General features: G+C 47.1%; 1 protein-coding gene across 1 annotated transcript; it reads right to left on the bottom strand.

Annotated features, from left to right (window-relative positions):
- Positions 1-7,817: 7,817 nt before the first annotated feature.
- Positions 7,818-11,906, bottom strand: LOC125942941 (uncharacterized). Its single transcript, XM_049661205.1, has 3 exons — positions 11,718-11,906; positions 9,280-9,449; positions 7,818-8,434 (listed from the first exon to the last, which is right to left on the bottom strand). Exons 1-3 carry the CDS (start codon positions 11,904-11,906, stop codon positions 8,005-8,007), a joined length of 789 nt encoding a protein of 262 aa, XP_049517162.1. The 3' UTR covers positions 7,818-8,004.
- Positions 11,907-14,137: the final 2,231 nt, after the last annotated feature.

The raw sequence follows: 14,137 nt of genomic DNA, 5'->3' as shown, positions 1-14,137 counted from the left end.
CACAAGTTGCCGACTGCGATGGTAGAGGAGGATCGGCTGAATTGTCGTCTACTGCAGTAGATGCTACTGAGTGATCCTCGAATGAGCAAAGCTGGGCCAGAGACATCCCGCGTGGCAGCACTTGTGCCGTCAAGCCAAAATTGACCACGGGCAGGCAGACGCAATTCGCCGTAATAGATAAAACTGTATGAGGCACTGTGATCCCGTGTGTAAGCAGGACGTCTTGCATGGGAGCCGCGATGTAGTGACCGTCGGGCACTGGTGGGGATGACACTAAGTCAACGTAGGTCAGTGCCGAAGGTGGCAAGCGAACGAAGTCGACGGAACTGAGGCGACTAGGGTGTGGTTCAGAGGGATCCAGAACAGGCAGGTCAAGGCGGAGAGTACTGGCGGAACAGTCGATGAGAGCAGAATGCGCGGAGAGGAAGTCCAAGCCGAGGATGATGTCGTGGGGACAGTGGGCGATGACTGTGAATAGCACGATAGTGGAGCGATCGGCGAAGGAGACGCGGGCGGCACACATACCAATTACGGGGGCTGTTCCGCCATCGGCGACACGGACAACAGGCGTCGTGGGGGGTGTGAGTATCTTCTTCAGCCGGTTACGAAGGTCAGCTCTCATTACGGATACATGCGCCCCAGTGTCTATAAGAGCAGATACAGAAACACCGTCGACTTGCACGTCAAGAAGGTTCAGATGAGTGGGCAACGTCAGTAGAGGATTTGGCGGCGTAGGGAGCAATGCAGCGTCACCTCGAGGCGCTGCATCGTCTAGTTTTCCGGCTGGGAGCGGCGTCCGAAGGGAGTCGGCGAATAGGAGCGACGGGGCTGAGGAGAGCGAGATTGTCGTCGTTGGGGCGAAGGCGAACGAGAATAGGGGCGGTTCGGCGCAGGAGAATCAGTGGCGGCATTATCGGAGCGTGCTGCATAGGGTCGAGAAGGGCCACCTGGGCGAGAGTAGGCAGTATAAGTAGACCGGGTCGGGGAACTCCAACGACTGCGACAGTGGCGAGAAATGTGCCCGATTCTACGGCAGTGAAAACAAATGGGCTTGTCGTCAGCAGTGCGCCATTCAGATGGGTTGCGGAAACGTGGTGGGTAATAAGATGTGGGACGGGGCGTAATCGAAGAAGCCGGATGGGTATCAGGGCGATGGGCCGAGCAGACGGTGTGAAGACCCATGTTCGCGAACTCCTGGCGGACAACTGCCTGGATCAGGGAAACCGTGACTGCAGGTGCGTTGGAGGAGCTGGAGTCGAAGGCAGCCGGATAGGCGGCCTCAATCTCACGCCGGACGATCCTGGTAACATCACCAGTGTTGTTGGGACGAGGAGCGTCGGCACAGGAAGATGTCGCTGGGGTGTTGGACAGACGGGCAAACTGCTGGTCGATACGTCGGCTTTTAGCGAGTTCCAGGTGGCGACACTCTTTTATAACTGCATCCACGGTCGCCACGTTGTTGAATACGAGCAAGTTGAAGGCGTCATCGGCAATGCCTTTGAGGATGTGGGAAACCTTGTCTGGCTCAGTCATGTGTGCGTCAACTTTGCGGCACAGAGCCAAGACGTCTTGGATGTATGTGACGTAGGGCTCTGTGGACATCTGCACACGGCCGGATAACGCCCTCTGCGCGGCAAGTTGGTGACCGTAGGGGTTTCCGAACAAGTCTCGGAGCTTTTGCTTAAGCGAATCCCAACTGGTGATCTCCTCTTCGTGTGTCCGAAACCAAACTCGAGGTGTGCCACCGAGGTAAAAGAGTGCGTTGGCGAGCATGATAGTAGGGTCCCACCGGTTATTGCGGCTGACGTGTTCGTACAGGCTGATCCAGTCGTCGACGTCTTCCCCATCTTTGCCCGAGAATACGCCAGGATCGCGGGAAGCGGGGAGAGCGATGTAGGTCGTCGAAGTGGCAGCAGGTGTCGGAGCTGGCGGAGTCGAGCTGTCGTCGGCGGGAGCCATGACGGAAGACTCGACGTACCGTCCACTGCGAAGCTCCGTGACGAGGTACAGGGAACGTCCACCTCCACCAGATATGTTACGTAGGAAGACGCAGACGAAAAGCTATATACAAGTATATTTACAAAGAAATGCGCCGCACTTGGCCAAGAAGCCACAGCCCGCAGTAGCCTCTAATCTTCGTCGTCGTCTTCACACTGCTCGCCTCTTCGTCAAGGCAAATACGGTTCCGTAGCAATATATTTGTAAATAGTCATATTAAGTGCCAGCGATGTTCTTGAAACTCATTTCGTAACGTCCTCACAGTAAATAAACAATTGCAACATATCTTCAGTGTCATGTTTATTCAAAGTGAATAACAGTCATCATGATACAAATCAATGTACACAGGGTACGCTTTCACGGTGCCAAAGTGACAGTACGGTTTCCACTAAATGGGATCTAATACATTGTGAGAGGCCGCTGGCACACATTAAATCACAGAAATGTCTGACATTGATATTGTTTTTCTTTGGGCTCATCCACAACCATTCGCGTTCACCCAGAAACTTCACAGCACAAAAGGTGTTGGAAGTCCTGCCGCCATGTTTGTAGCACAAGATAGATGTTATTTTCAATGACTACTGTCATAATAAGACCACCAGTGTGAAACTGCAGTCATGCGCTTTTAAAGAATGACACACGTGAGAAAATACTGTGCACTTTGATAATCTGCCATATAACAATGCCAACAAGAACAGCCTAGCAGTGAATGTAGTAAAATAATGACCACATCTATGGCTACGTTGGGTGTGTCAAAAATTGTTCTCAACAACAATGCGGGACTAGATTGCATTGCTATCACCAATACGGTCACCTGATATATCACAATAAATATTGCAAGTAACAGGTACTTGTTGGTAAAAGAAATAATAGCATGTACACTTGTGCCTTCCATAGGGCAAAAAATTTGAAATTGGAAACACGACATACATATAGAATTAAAATCATAACAGTGCATTTCAATACCTGTTATCACAGCATTTGTGTGTGAAACACTGTTGTGGCTAAAATAAAAGTGACCACATAGTCAAAATGTTCCTCGAAAAGCAGCAAATACTTAAATAGCGCATAAACACCAAAACGAAAACACATACCTAACCAAAAGAATTAAACGAAACATTAGACATACAGTTCACTCACTGCCATTCTCACTGAGACAAACTTGCTCAGCAAGTGAAACTACACATAACAAAAAATTGCAATAAATTTATCATTATGCGAAACCCAACATATTAAAAAAAGAACAACATAATAAAAGAACATGTAATGGTGAAAACTGTCACCACTACGGCTGACGCGGCTCGCGGAGGCCATGGGCGAGGGCAGTCGCCTCCCGCAAGACCCTTATCTCCACCGCCAGCTGCTGCTGCACCGCGAGGAAGGCGCCCAGCTCCTCCACCAGCTGCTGATTATGCTGCGAAAAAAAGAGCACTTACTGCAGCTACAGGATACGAAATAAAATGTTTTCGTTTCACAGTGTTTGCAAGGGTTACTTTCAGCTCGGTTACTCTAGAGGGCAGAGAGAGCGTATCCATATGACGTGAGAAGTTGAAGTGTAAACTGTATATGATCTGTTATGTTACAAACATGTTGAAAGACAGAAAATGTTACCGAGCCACCTGTGTCACTACGAAGTCAATGTCGGTGATAAGTTGAATTGACCTACAAAAAATGAACATGCTGTGGTGGTACATGAAACCATGGAAATGTTTTGTAACGTGCGAAGTAACAGAATGAGAAAGCACCTCAGAGAGGGCACATAAGTACACGAACCAATGAACACTTCAGCCCAAGGAATACAGATACCACTCACGAATAAGCAGGTTGTAAGTTACATTAACCTGCACACTAATCCCTTTTTAAAAATGGCAACCTGGGCGAGTTGTACGTGTCTTCCTGTTTTGATCAAGCAGCATCCGGTGGAAGCTGACGGCCTCCAAGTTTGATGCCTCCGCCAGCTGCCCCTGCCTGGCTTATTCAGCTGCTGCCCTGAAGGCCGCATCCTCCAGTGGCTGCTGCTGTCGAGGTGGCCTGCGGGGCTGCTGCTGAGCTGATGATCGCTAAAAATTAAATCGGCAAAGAGGATAAAAAAATTGTCGTGCCCTTCTATGTTGAACATTCACTGGTTCATTATCATAGATAGAAAGATAGGAAACTATTCCCGGCAACAAACTGTAGGCAATATAAACCTTACATTTGGATAAATAAATAAAGCTACGCCACATCACTACGAAATGCTGCACCAATATATATTTCTACACCACAACTTGAACACTACAAAAGCTGCATTACAAGTGGTATGATTAGTCAAACAGAATATAGTTTCGTCTTGCACAGTCACATTATGGCAGGGACTAGCTGCGTTTATTTGTAGGTGACTATGTGAAATATATTTTTTCTGTTTAAAAGTTCACAACAGGCAGTACTTTGTTCTGAAGGTTTCGCATTGCAATTGCTGTTAAAGTGCCTTACGTGCAGTGCCGCTCGTCCCCGGCTCTGTGCACGGACCCTTGGGGTGGGGCTGTCGGGAGGGGCACGCGGGAGGGGCACGCGGGCGGTAGCGGCCTCCTCCTCACTGGAGCTTGCCTGCTGCAACAACAAAGCATAGTAGACACACTGTGTGAGCGTTGCACCCGATGAATATGATTTCAGTACTGTAATTGTTGCTTCAGTTCCATGAACTGTTTGCCAAGCCTATTCAGATTTATTCACTCTGTACAGAACATGCTTGATGAATCAACTGACTTACTCGTGACTACACATGCTTCATGGAGGAACGAACCATACAATCAATCACAGGACGTTTCTGAACAGCATTGGTTTCTTATGTTATTCTAGTGGGGCCAGATTTTCATTCTGCAAAGTATGGATATCATATGCTGGCATGTGTTCTTAATTTTCTTGGAGTTCGATGGCAGCGCATTGAATCGTGCACACGCTGACGACAAATCTGCATCCTTTGCAGCCATCTCAAGAAGCGGCCGAGATAATCCGCGCTGCAGATAAGATCTGATGCGACCGTCAAGGCTCTACCACGTGACGAAGATAGCTGGGGGCGTTGCTGTACCTTCCTGACGGCCGACGGCTTAAATACGGTCCCCTTCAGCCCAGGCGTCCCGTTCGGCGGCAGCGCATTGAATCGTGCACACGCTAACGAAAAATTTGCATCCTTTGCAGGTGAGAAATAGTGTCGATTTTCTTTGAAATCGTCTTTGCAACTCTGCGCTGCTGCCGAACATGCCTGTTGTCGTTGTCTTTTTTGTACGAAAGTGATTGGATTGATACTTCTGCTATTGTAAAATGTCGCCGGGGAAAGGAAAGGAGGGGGAAAGTGATGTAGCAGCCTTATTTGTCGAATTTACGCGGGAAATGCGTGCTGAACTCAGGGACCTGAAAAAGTCTGTTCAGCACTGCAGTGACACATGTGACGATGTCAAAGATGTAACTCAAGATCTAAAGGCACTAAGAGATGAATTAAAAAGCTTGGTCTCTGAGAATCAAAAACTAAAAGCTGAAAACAAACAGTTAAGTCTGAAATTAGAAGAGTTAGAACAGTATCAAAGAAGTAACAACCTTGAGATTAAAGGTGTTCCGGACGAGTGCGACTCTTTAGTAGCGGTTTGAAAAATCTGTGAACTAGTCAGTTAGCCAGTTGATGAGAGGGACATTGATATATGCCATAGAGTCCCAACTGTGAACTGAACAACCAAGAACATTGTTGTTCGTTTTGTGAGGCGTGCTAAGAGAGACTCGATACTAGCCAGGGCTAAGAAAATGAGAATTGGGGCAAACGACGTTGGCTTAGTTGGTGATAAAAGTGCAATTTTCGTCAATGAACATTTGTCGCGTCACAACAAGCAGTTGCTTGGAGCAACAGTGGCAAAGAAGAAAGAGCTCAAATGGAAATTCATGTGGATAGCAGGAGGCAAGGTCCTAGCAAGGAAAGACGAAGATAGTCGTGTCCTGGCGAATCTCTTCTTCCGATGACCTTGCAAAAATGAACTAAAGATTGCATCTGCTAATTATAGGCTTTCTTTCTCTTTACTGTAGATGATCACGTGTGATGTATACACATCAGAAATATTTAACAACACATTTACAACCAAGCAATCTAACTTCTTTTTGATTCATTTCAACATTAAAAGTATAGAAAGCAAGCTTGACAGCTTACAAATTTTCTTGGAGTCTCTCGTGCTGAGAATTAGTCATTGTTTTTACAGAGGCTTGGCTGACTATTACCGATGATACAACCGTCATTAACAATTACACCTGCATACGCTTGGACCGCGTAAGGAAAAGAGGAGGGGGTGTGGTGGTATATATCAATCATAGCTATGCTTACAGCATTATTGAGGAGCACACAATTACAAATATAAGTGCTGAATTCTTAGTTATAAAAACATCTCAATTTCAGCTTGCTGCCTTATATAGGGAACCAGCTTGTTCTAAACGTGACTTCTGAGACTTCCTTGAGCAATTGTTGCAGTTTTTTCAGACAAACAAGTTACTTTTTTTCGTTGTTGGTGATATAAATATAAATACGGTCAGTAATGACCAGTACGCGATGAATTATAAGAGTCTAATTATGTCATACAGATGTTAGAATTTGGTTTCGGTTCCCGCGCGTATTGGTCCTAAAACAGGTACAACCATAGACATCTGTGTTACGAATATCAGTGTATCAGAACTAATGGGTGGAGTGATAGTTAGCGACATAAGCGATCATCTGCCCGTGTTTTGTGTTACTGATCACTTCACACGCAGACATCTTGAAGTAAGCAAGTATCGAATGATAAATGACAAATCACTCAAAATTTTTTTTCTTTGGTGGAGGAAATAAACTGGACTCCGGAAATTTAGACCACCTGGGGTTCTTTAACGTGCACCTTAGATTTAGGTGCACGTTAAAGAACCCCAGGTGGTCTAAATTTCCGGAGTCCCCCACTACGGCGTGCCTCATAATCAGAACTGGTTTTGGCACGTAAAACCCCATAATTTTTTTAAACTGGACTAGCGTGTATGACTGCAATGATCCTAATGATGCTTACGAGAACTTCTATAACAAGTTCAAAGTAAGTTATGATGAGGCGTTTCCTTTACAATGTGGCCGAAAGAATAAGAAAGCAATAAGAAAACCTGCACTATACAGAAGAATAAGAGAAAAAAACAAGATGTATCATACTTTTATTATTACGCCTATGTAAACCTATTTAAGGAGTTCAAAAAGTTCGAAATAAACTAACTTCACATCTAAAGAAAGCAAAAGAAATTATTATGAACGTTTGTTTCTTCGCCATAAAACTAATGTGAAAAAGATATGGGGAACAGTAAACAGATTGACAAGTAGAAAAAATGCAACAACCAGCGTACAAGAGATTGAGATAAATGGAAATGCGAGAGCATGGCAGCATTTTCTAACACCTTCAATGAGTATTTTATAGAATCAGGGAAGGCAGATAGCTCAATTAGAGGCAGTCATCAACCAACCAGACACATCAGTTCTTTACCAAATTCGTTTGTTCTGTATCACGTCTCCCGGCAAGAGACTGAAGAGTTACTTAATGGAATAAAAAATGATGTCGCCGCTGGTTATTACGAATTTAGGGCTGAACCAGTAAAGTATGTTTCCAGGTTACTAAAAAATGTTCTCGCCCATATTATTAACCTAATGTTCGACACTGGTATCATCCCTTACCAACTGAATGAAAACAGCAAGGGTTGTTCCGGTACACAAATCCGGAGAGAAAAACGCCCTTACAAGTTATCGGCCAATATCGGTATTACCTGTTTTATCAAAAGTCTTTGAGTGGGCTGAAGTGACCACGTAATCTCAAGCAGAGCAACCGAGCAAAGGGCGTTTATTGCGGGTATCGCGTGCAATATATAGCACACAGCAAGAAAGAGGGGAAGGGACAAAATAGAGAACGAGGGTAGAAAGTGATTACATCAGGTGCCCAGATTCATACGCACGCGCGGTGCATGACGATATAACAGTCTTCTCTTCTCTTAAGGTGAGAACCTGTCAGGGGGACGTCTCGAACGGGTCGACCTTCGTAGTCCCAGGGTTGTGGTCCCATCCGTCGTATCAGCACTAGCGGTCTTGTCGATGGCTCTGTCACCTTCGGCTGAGAGACGCGGCTGCACTTGCTCAGAGTCCTGCACCACAACACGCGGTTTCACTTGGTCCAAGTGTCGTCGCATTAGTTCGCCCTCTGGTCCCTCGGCGGTCACCATACGCGACCCCTCTGTTGTTTGGACCCGTGCTTGAGTCCATGGGTCTCCGAGGCAACCGTAGTTTCGCACCCAAATTGGTTCATCCTTCTGCAAGAAATCATTGGCAAAGGGGTAACTGTCGCGCTCTGTTTCTGACGGCAACAAATTGTCTAATCGGGAGCGTAGCTCACGCCCCATCAGCAGCATAGCCGGCGTTTTTCCGCCCGACAGCGGCGTTCGTCGGTAGTTGTGCAAGATCCTCGCCAGCCGCGTTTGCATGGATCCTTGCCTGTTTTTCTGTAGGCTTTGTTTTATGGTACGCACCGCTCGTTCTGCCAACCCATTCGATTGAGGGTGATATGGTGCAGTGCGCACGTGCTTTATTCCATTCACCTTAGTAAAGTCTGGAATTCCCGGCTTGCAAACTGTGGCCCATTATCTGTGACGATTGTGCGCGGCAACCCAAACGTGCTAAAGAGGGTGCGCAGGGCATCTATGGTTGTCCCAGCAGTGGAAGTTCTCAAAGGCACAGCTTCCATCCACTTACTGTGGGAATCGACCACAATTAATAGCATGTAGCCATCCACCGGACCCGCAAAATCAACGTGCAGACGCGACCACGGCTGCCTGGTTTCCGGCCACGGAACTGGTACCTGGTGTGGAGGCATCGGTGCAGCTTGAACACATAAGTGGCACGTCTTACCGAGCTGCTCAATCTCTTTATCAATGCCGGGATACCAGAGCAGCGACCGAGCTAGTCTCTTCATCGCGGTGATTCCTTGATGTGTCTCATGAATAAGCTGCAACACTGCGTTCCTGGCTGCTTTAGGCACGACGACTCGGTGGCCCCAGAACACCAGACCTTCTCTCACAGTTAGCTCGTCCCTCCGGAATAGGTAAGGCTTCAGCGTTACTTGGTTCGCGTCTAAATGCCGAGGCCAGCCTTCCTGCACCCACTTCTGCACCAAACGTAACTCCTCATCTTCGGCCGTATAGCGGGCCAGTTGTTTGGCTGACAGCACTCTACCGTCCAAACCGGCGGTGAGAAGTACGTACTCACAGTCATCAGCGCCGTCCTCGTCTCCGGACACTTCCCTGGAAGGTGCTGCCCGTGGCAGGCGGCTGAGTGCGTCCGCCGGAACATTCGCCTTGCCGTCTTTGAACTTGACGATGTAGGAGTACGTGCTCAACTGGAGGGCCCACCGTTGTATGCGGGCGGCCGCCATGGCTGGAACCGGCTTATCTGGATTGAAAATGCTGACTAAAGGCTTGTGATCAGTCAGGAGTGTGAATTTCCTACCCAACAGATATGCCCGGAATTTCGCTACTCCAAACACTAATGCCAGGGCTTCCTTTTCAAGCTGTGCACTATTTCCGCTCTGCGTTCGTGAGTATGCGGGAGCGGAAGCCAATGGGTCGCCTCATCCCCTCAGCTGTGCCGTGAGAAAGAACGGCTCCAATGCCGACTGCTGAAGCGTCACATTCTAGTACGAACGGTTTGTCCGGGTCGTAATGGGCAAGAAACTTGCTTTCCTTATCAGTGCTTTGACCTCTTCGAACGCCTGCTGCTGAGCAACGCCCCACTTCCACTCCGTCCTGGCGCGCAATAGTTCGTACAAAGGTGCAAGGATCGTGGCTGCCTGCGGTAGAAACTTTTGGTAATAGGTGACAATACCCAAAAATGACCTTAACTCGGGCACTCCCGTGGGTGTCTCGACGTCCAGAATAGCCTCAAATTTTCCCTTTTGGCATACACGCCTTTATCGTCGATTTTGTAACCCAAAAAATCAACCTCATTCTCACGAAATCTTGACTTCTCCCGATTCAGCCGCACCCCGAACTCGCGAATCTTCCCAGCACTCGGCGTAAGGTGGCGGCATCATTCCGCTTTTCTGCAATGATTACGTCGTCTAAATAGACCTGCACCCCAGGCAGCCCTTGTAAAATTGTTTCCATGCGTTGCTGAAAGAGCGCTGGCGCAGAGGCTACTCCAAACGGAAGGCGGGTGAAGCATGAAAATGCCCTTCTGCGTATTCACCGTCGTGAGCGATTGCGATTCTTCGTCTAACGTAATTTGATTGTAGGCGTCCCGGAGATCGATAGTTGTAAAAACTTCGCCGCCGTTCAACGTCGCCATGATGTCCTCAATGCGCGGGAGAGGATACTGGATCGTGTGGCAGGCTTGGTTGACAGTAGTTTTGAAATCACCGCATAAGCGAATGTTCCCGTTTCGCTTTACCACCGCCACCACGGGTGCCGCCCACTCCGAGTGTGCGACCGGGGCAAGAATTCCATTTTCAACTAATCGATCAATTTCGGCCTCCACTTTTGAGCGTAACGCGTACGGCACCTGCCGCGCCTTACAGAACCGAGGAACAGCATCGTCACGCAATGGCAAACGGGCGGGCGGTCCCGTTATGCGCCCTAACTCGGGTCGAAACACATCAGAAAATTCTTCTAACAAGACCTCAACGGCATTGCCAACTTCACGAATGGCTGCACTCTCACCTTCTTGCGTTGCGCTGAGCACCGGCTCCCCAAGAAGGTCCAGCGCTGTCATGACGTCCCGGCCACACAAGTTCGGCCCGGAACACCCCAGCACAGCTAATGTGGCTTTTGTGGTCTTCGAACCCAAGGAAACATCGAGTTGTAACTGGCCGCGCACCGGCAGTGGTCCAAGGAAGCATGACAACTTGAGCGGCGATTCCTGCAGGTTCGGCCAGGCATCTTGATGCTGTACGTAGGTGGGCCAAGTGATGATAGAAACCGGGGACCCTGTGTCCAGCTGCATCTTGATCGCTATTCCATTCCAAAGGAGAGTGCGCATTATGGCCTTTACGGTGTGAATGTTTCCAACAAAATTATCTGTCGTTTCAACGAGGAACAGAGCTTCTGAACCCGGATCGTTGCTGTTTCCTGCTGACGGATGCACGGCATTAATTTGCTGGTGTGGCCACTTTAACGGTTCCCTCGTTCTGCTGTCTGCTTGTCCGGGACACATCTTGCGAACATGACCGCGCTGTTGGCACTGGTAACACTTCGATGAGCGGAACCGGCAGGTTCTTGAGTCGTGCCCTGTTTTTCCACACCTAAAACATGGTGGCCTGGCCTCCCGACTTTCAAGTCGTGCATACATGTTTCTCAACACGTGTACGCCTTCGTCTTCAGGCGCCGTCCTCAGCGTCTTCACGTTTTCTTCCGCCATTTCCACTGCTAAAGCGATTTCCTCTGCTTCGCCTCTTGTTAAGGATGCTTTCGCAAGCAGTTGACGACGTACTGAGTTATCTTGCAAGCCACAAACTATCCGGTCCCGAGCATCTGTCAAGTGAAGCGCCGAAGTTGCAGGTATCCGCCAATTGCCGAATGGCTACAAGAAAATCTCTGACTGGCTCTCCAGGCATCTGGTTGCGTGAGAAATATTTGTAGGATTGGGCTATTTCATTCTGGCTGGGCGAAAAATGCTTCTGCAGTATGTCGAGTGCTTCTTTGTACGACAGCTCGTTCACCTTTGTTGGCGCGCAGCGTCCACTGACGACGGCCACAGTGTGGGTGCTCAGCCCTGCTATGAGCAATGTTCGCTTCTTCTTTTCTTCCGTGATGCCGTTGCCTTCGAAGAAAGCTTCTAGCCGCACTAGATATGCCGGCCAGTGGTCCGTAGCTTCCTCGAACTGTGGTGGGCTTGCGTATCCGGCCATGGCTACCAGGGTGTCGCTCGTGGGGCGGCAGGCTCATCCCATCCTCGTCGCCACTGAAGTGACCACGTAATCTCAAGCAGAGCAACCGAGCAAAGGGCGTTTATTGCGGGTATCGCGTGCAATATATAGCACACAGCAAGAAAGAGGGGAAGGGACAAAATAGAGAACGAGGGTAGAAAGTGATTGCATCAGGTGCCAGATTCATAGGCACGCGCGGTGCATGACGATACAACATGGGCAATTAATGATCGCATAACAAAGTTCTTAGAGAAATATAATATCATATCTCGTTCGCAATTTGGTTCGCAACAAGCGCTACTCATTCAAAGTATTCAAAATCATTCAAAGTATCCTAAAATAAGGATTATACATTAGGGCTCTTTCTAGATTTGCGAAAAGCGTTGATTCGGTTAACCATAGTACACTACTTCTAAAACTTCAATGTTATGGAATACGTGCCATGTCATTGAAATTAATAGCCAGCTATCTTGAGAAACGCTTCCAATTTACAGATGTTAATAATTATTCCTCTACATCGTTAAATGTAACAAATGGAGTACCCCAAGGATCAGTATTAGGTCCTACCCTGTTTTTGTTATACATCAATGACATAACTCAGATTGACAACACTCTTGATATAGTAATGTTTGCGGACGATACAAGCATATTTTTTACTTCACGGACGAAACGTGCACTTCAAGAAAAGACTAATCATTATTTACAAAACCTATCCGAATGGCTAAATGATAATTGTCTACAATTAAATGCCTCTAAAACCAAATACATCATTTTTTCTCCTCCAAATAAACGCGACCAACATGTCATGCATATTACGCATGGAACCGAGAGTATTCAGCAAAGAATGAGCAAAAATTTCTAGGCATTTCGTTCCAAGAGTCTTTGTCATGGTCATGTCAGGTGGACCATTTGGTAGTCGATATAACTCGATCAATAGGATGCATTACAAAGATTTCTACACTAATACCTCTTCGGCTTAAAAAAAAACTCTTTATTACACTTTAGTATATTGTAAGATTGCCTATTGTTCGCTAGTATGGGGTACCACCACTCTGCGCAACTATAATAGATTAATGGTACTACAAAAGCGCGTACTAGGTATTTTTAAAAATTATGTAGGAGATATCCGTGACTTACGTACCAGCGAGTTATTTGTGAAACACAACCTGCTTATGGCCAATCAAGTTTATCTTTATAAATTAGTGCAGCATATAAACGCCACAACATATACAAAGACACTGATATGGCATTTGAACATCAATACGAGTTTAGGCAGCATAGAGGGAGGCTTCCTAAGGTTAGGACACATTACGGAAAACAATCGTTAACATATGAACTATACAGATTCTAAATAAATAGAAAGACATAATAAATTGCGCAGATAGCCCTGGTAAACTTAAAAGGATGTATAAACGTTTCTTGTCACAACAGCATGTGTACTGTAGACTGTTTTACATTAGTCTCTACTGTATTCATAGCATTTTCTCATTTTCCTTCTTTTTTTATCTTCTGTACGCACAGTGTACTGGTGCATAATAATTCTCTACATATTTGTAAACACGATAAGCAGGCCTACTAGATATCTTACACATGAATCCTGTGTGACATTGTGTATATGTATATATCTATCTGCGTGATCTGTGTGCATGTGTATGCATCTCATGCTTGTTATCTGATGTACTATAATTCCCTTTTTTTCCTTCGGCTGTACATTGAGAGCAACTGCAATTTTATATAATGCGCACCTCATTGTATACGTTATTGCTACGAGTAAATGCTGCTATGAACTGAACGGGGGCAGGGGCCTGTCAGGCTCTTTCTGCCTTTAGTCTCTGTCTCCGCAGGAATGCCCTGAAATAAAGTGATTTTGATTTGATTTGATTTGAATTGCCAAAAAAACAGACGTAAGACACTGCAGTAAACATTCACCAGCTCTGAAATAGTGTAACTTCACCAAAGCCGGTCCACATAGCAGCACAAACGCTACGCACCTCGGCGTCATCCGCGAAAAAATCCACTGGCGCGTAGCCTGGGCCGGTCCGGCTCAAAACGTCAATGACGAGCCCCTCCAGCCCGCCCAACTTGCCGCCTACGGTTTTTCTGCAGAAGCTATGAACACACGTGCGCTTACGTTCCGACCCCATCAGTATGTTGCTAGTTGCGGGCTCACCTCTTCTCCGACCCAACTTGCGCGGCAAGTTTTTTTATGTCGT

The sequence above is a fragment of the Dermacentor silvarum genome, chromosome 2 (assembly GCF_013339745.2).
Source record: "Dermacentor silvarum isolate Dsil-2018 chromosome 2, BIME_Dsil_1.4, whole genome shotgun sequence".
NCBI lineage: Eukaryota > Metazoa > Arthropoda > Arachnida > Ixodida > Ixodidae > Dermacentor > Dermacentor silvarum.
This window is presented reverse-complemented; position numbering and strand designations above follow the sequence as displayed.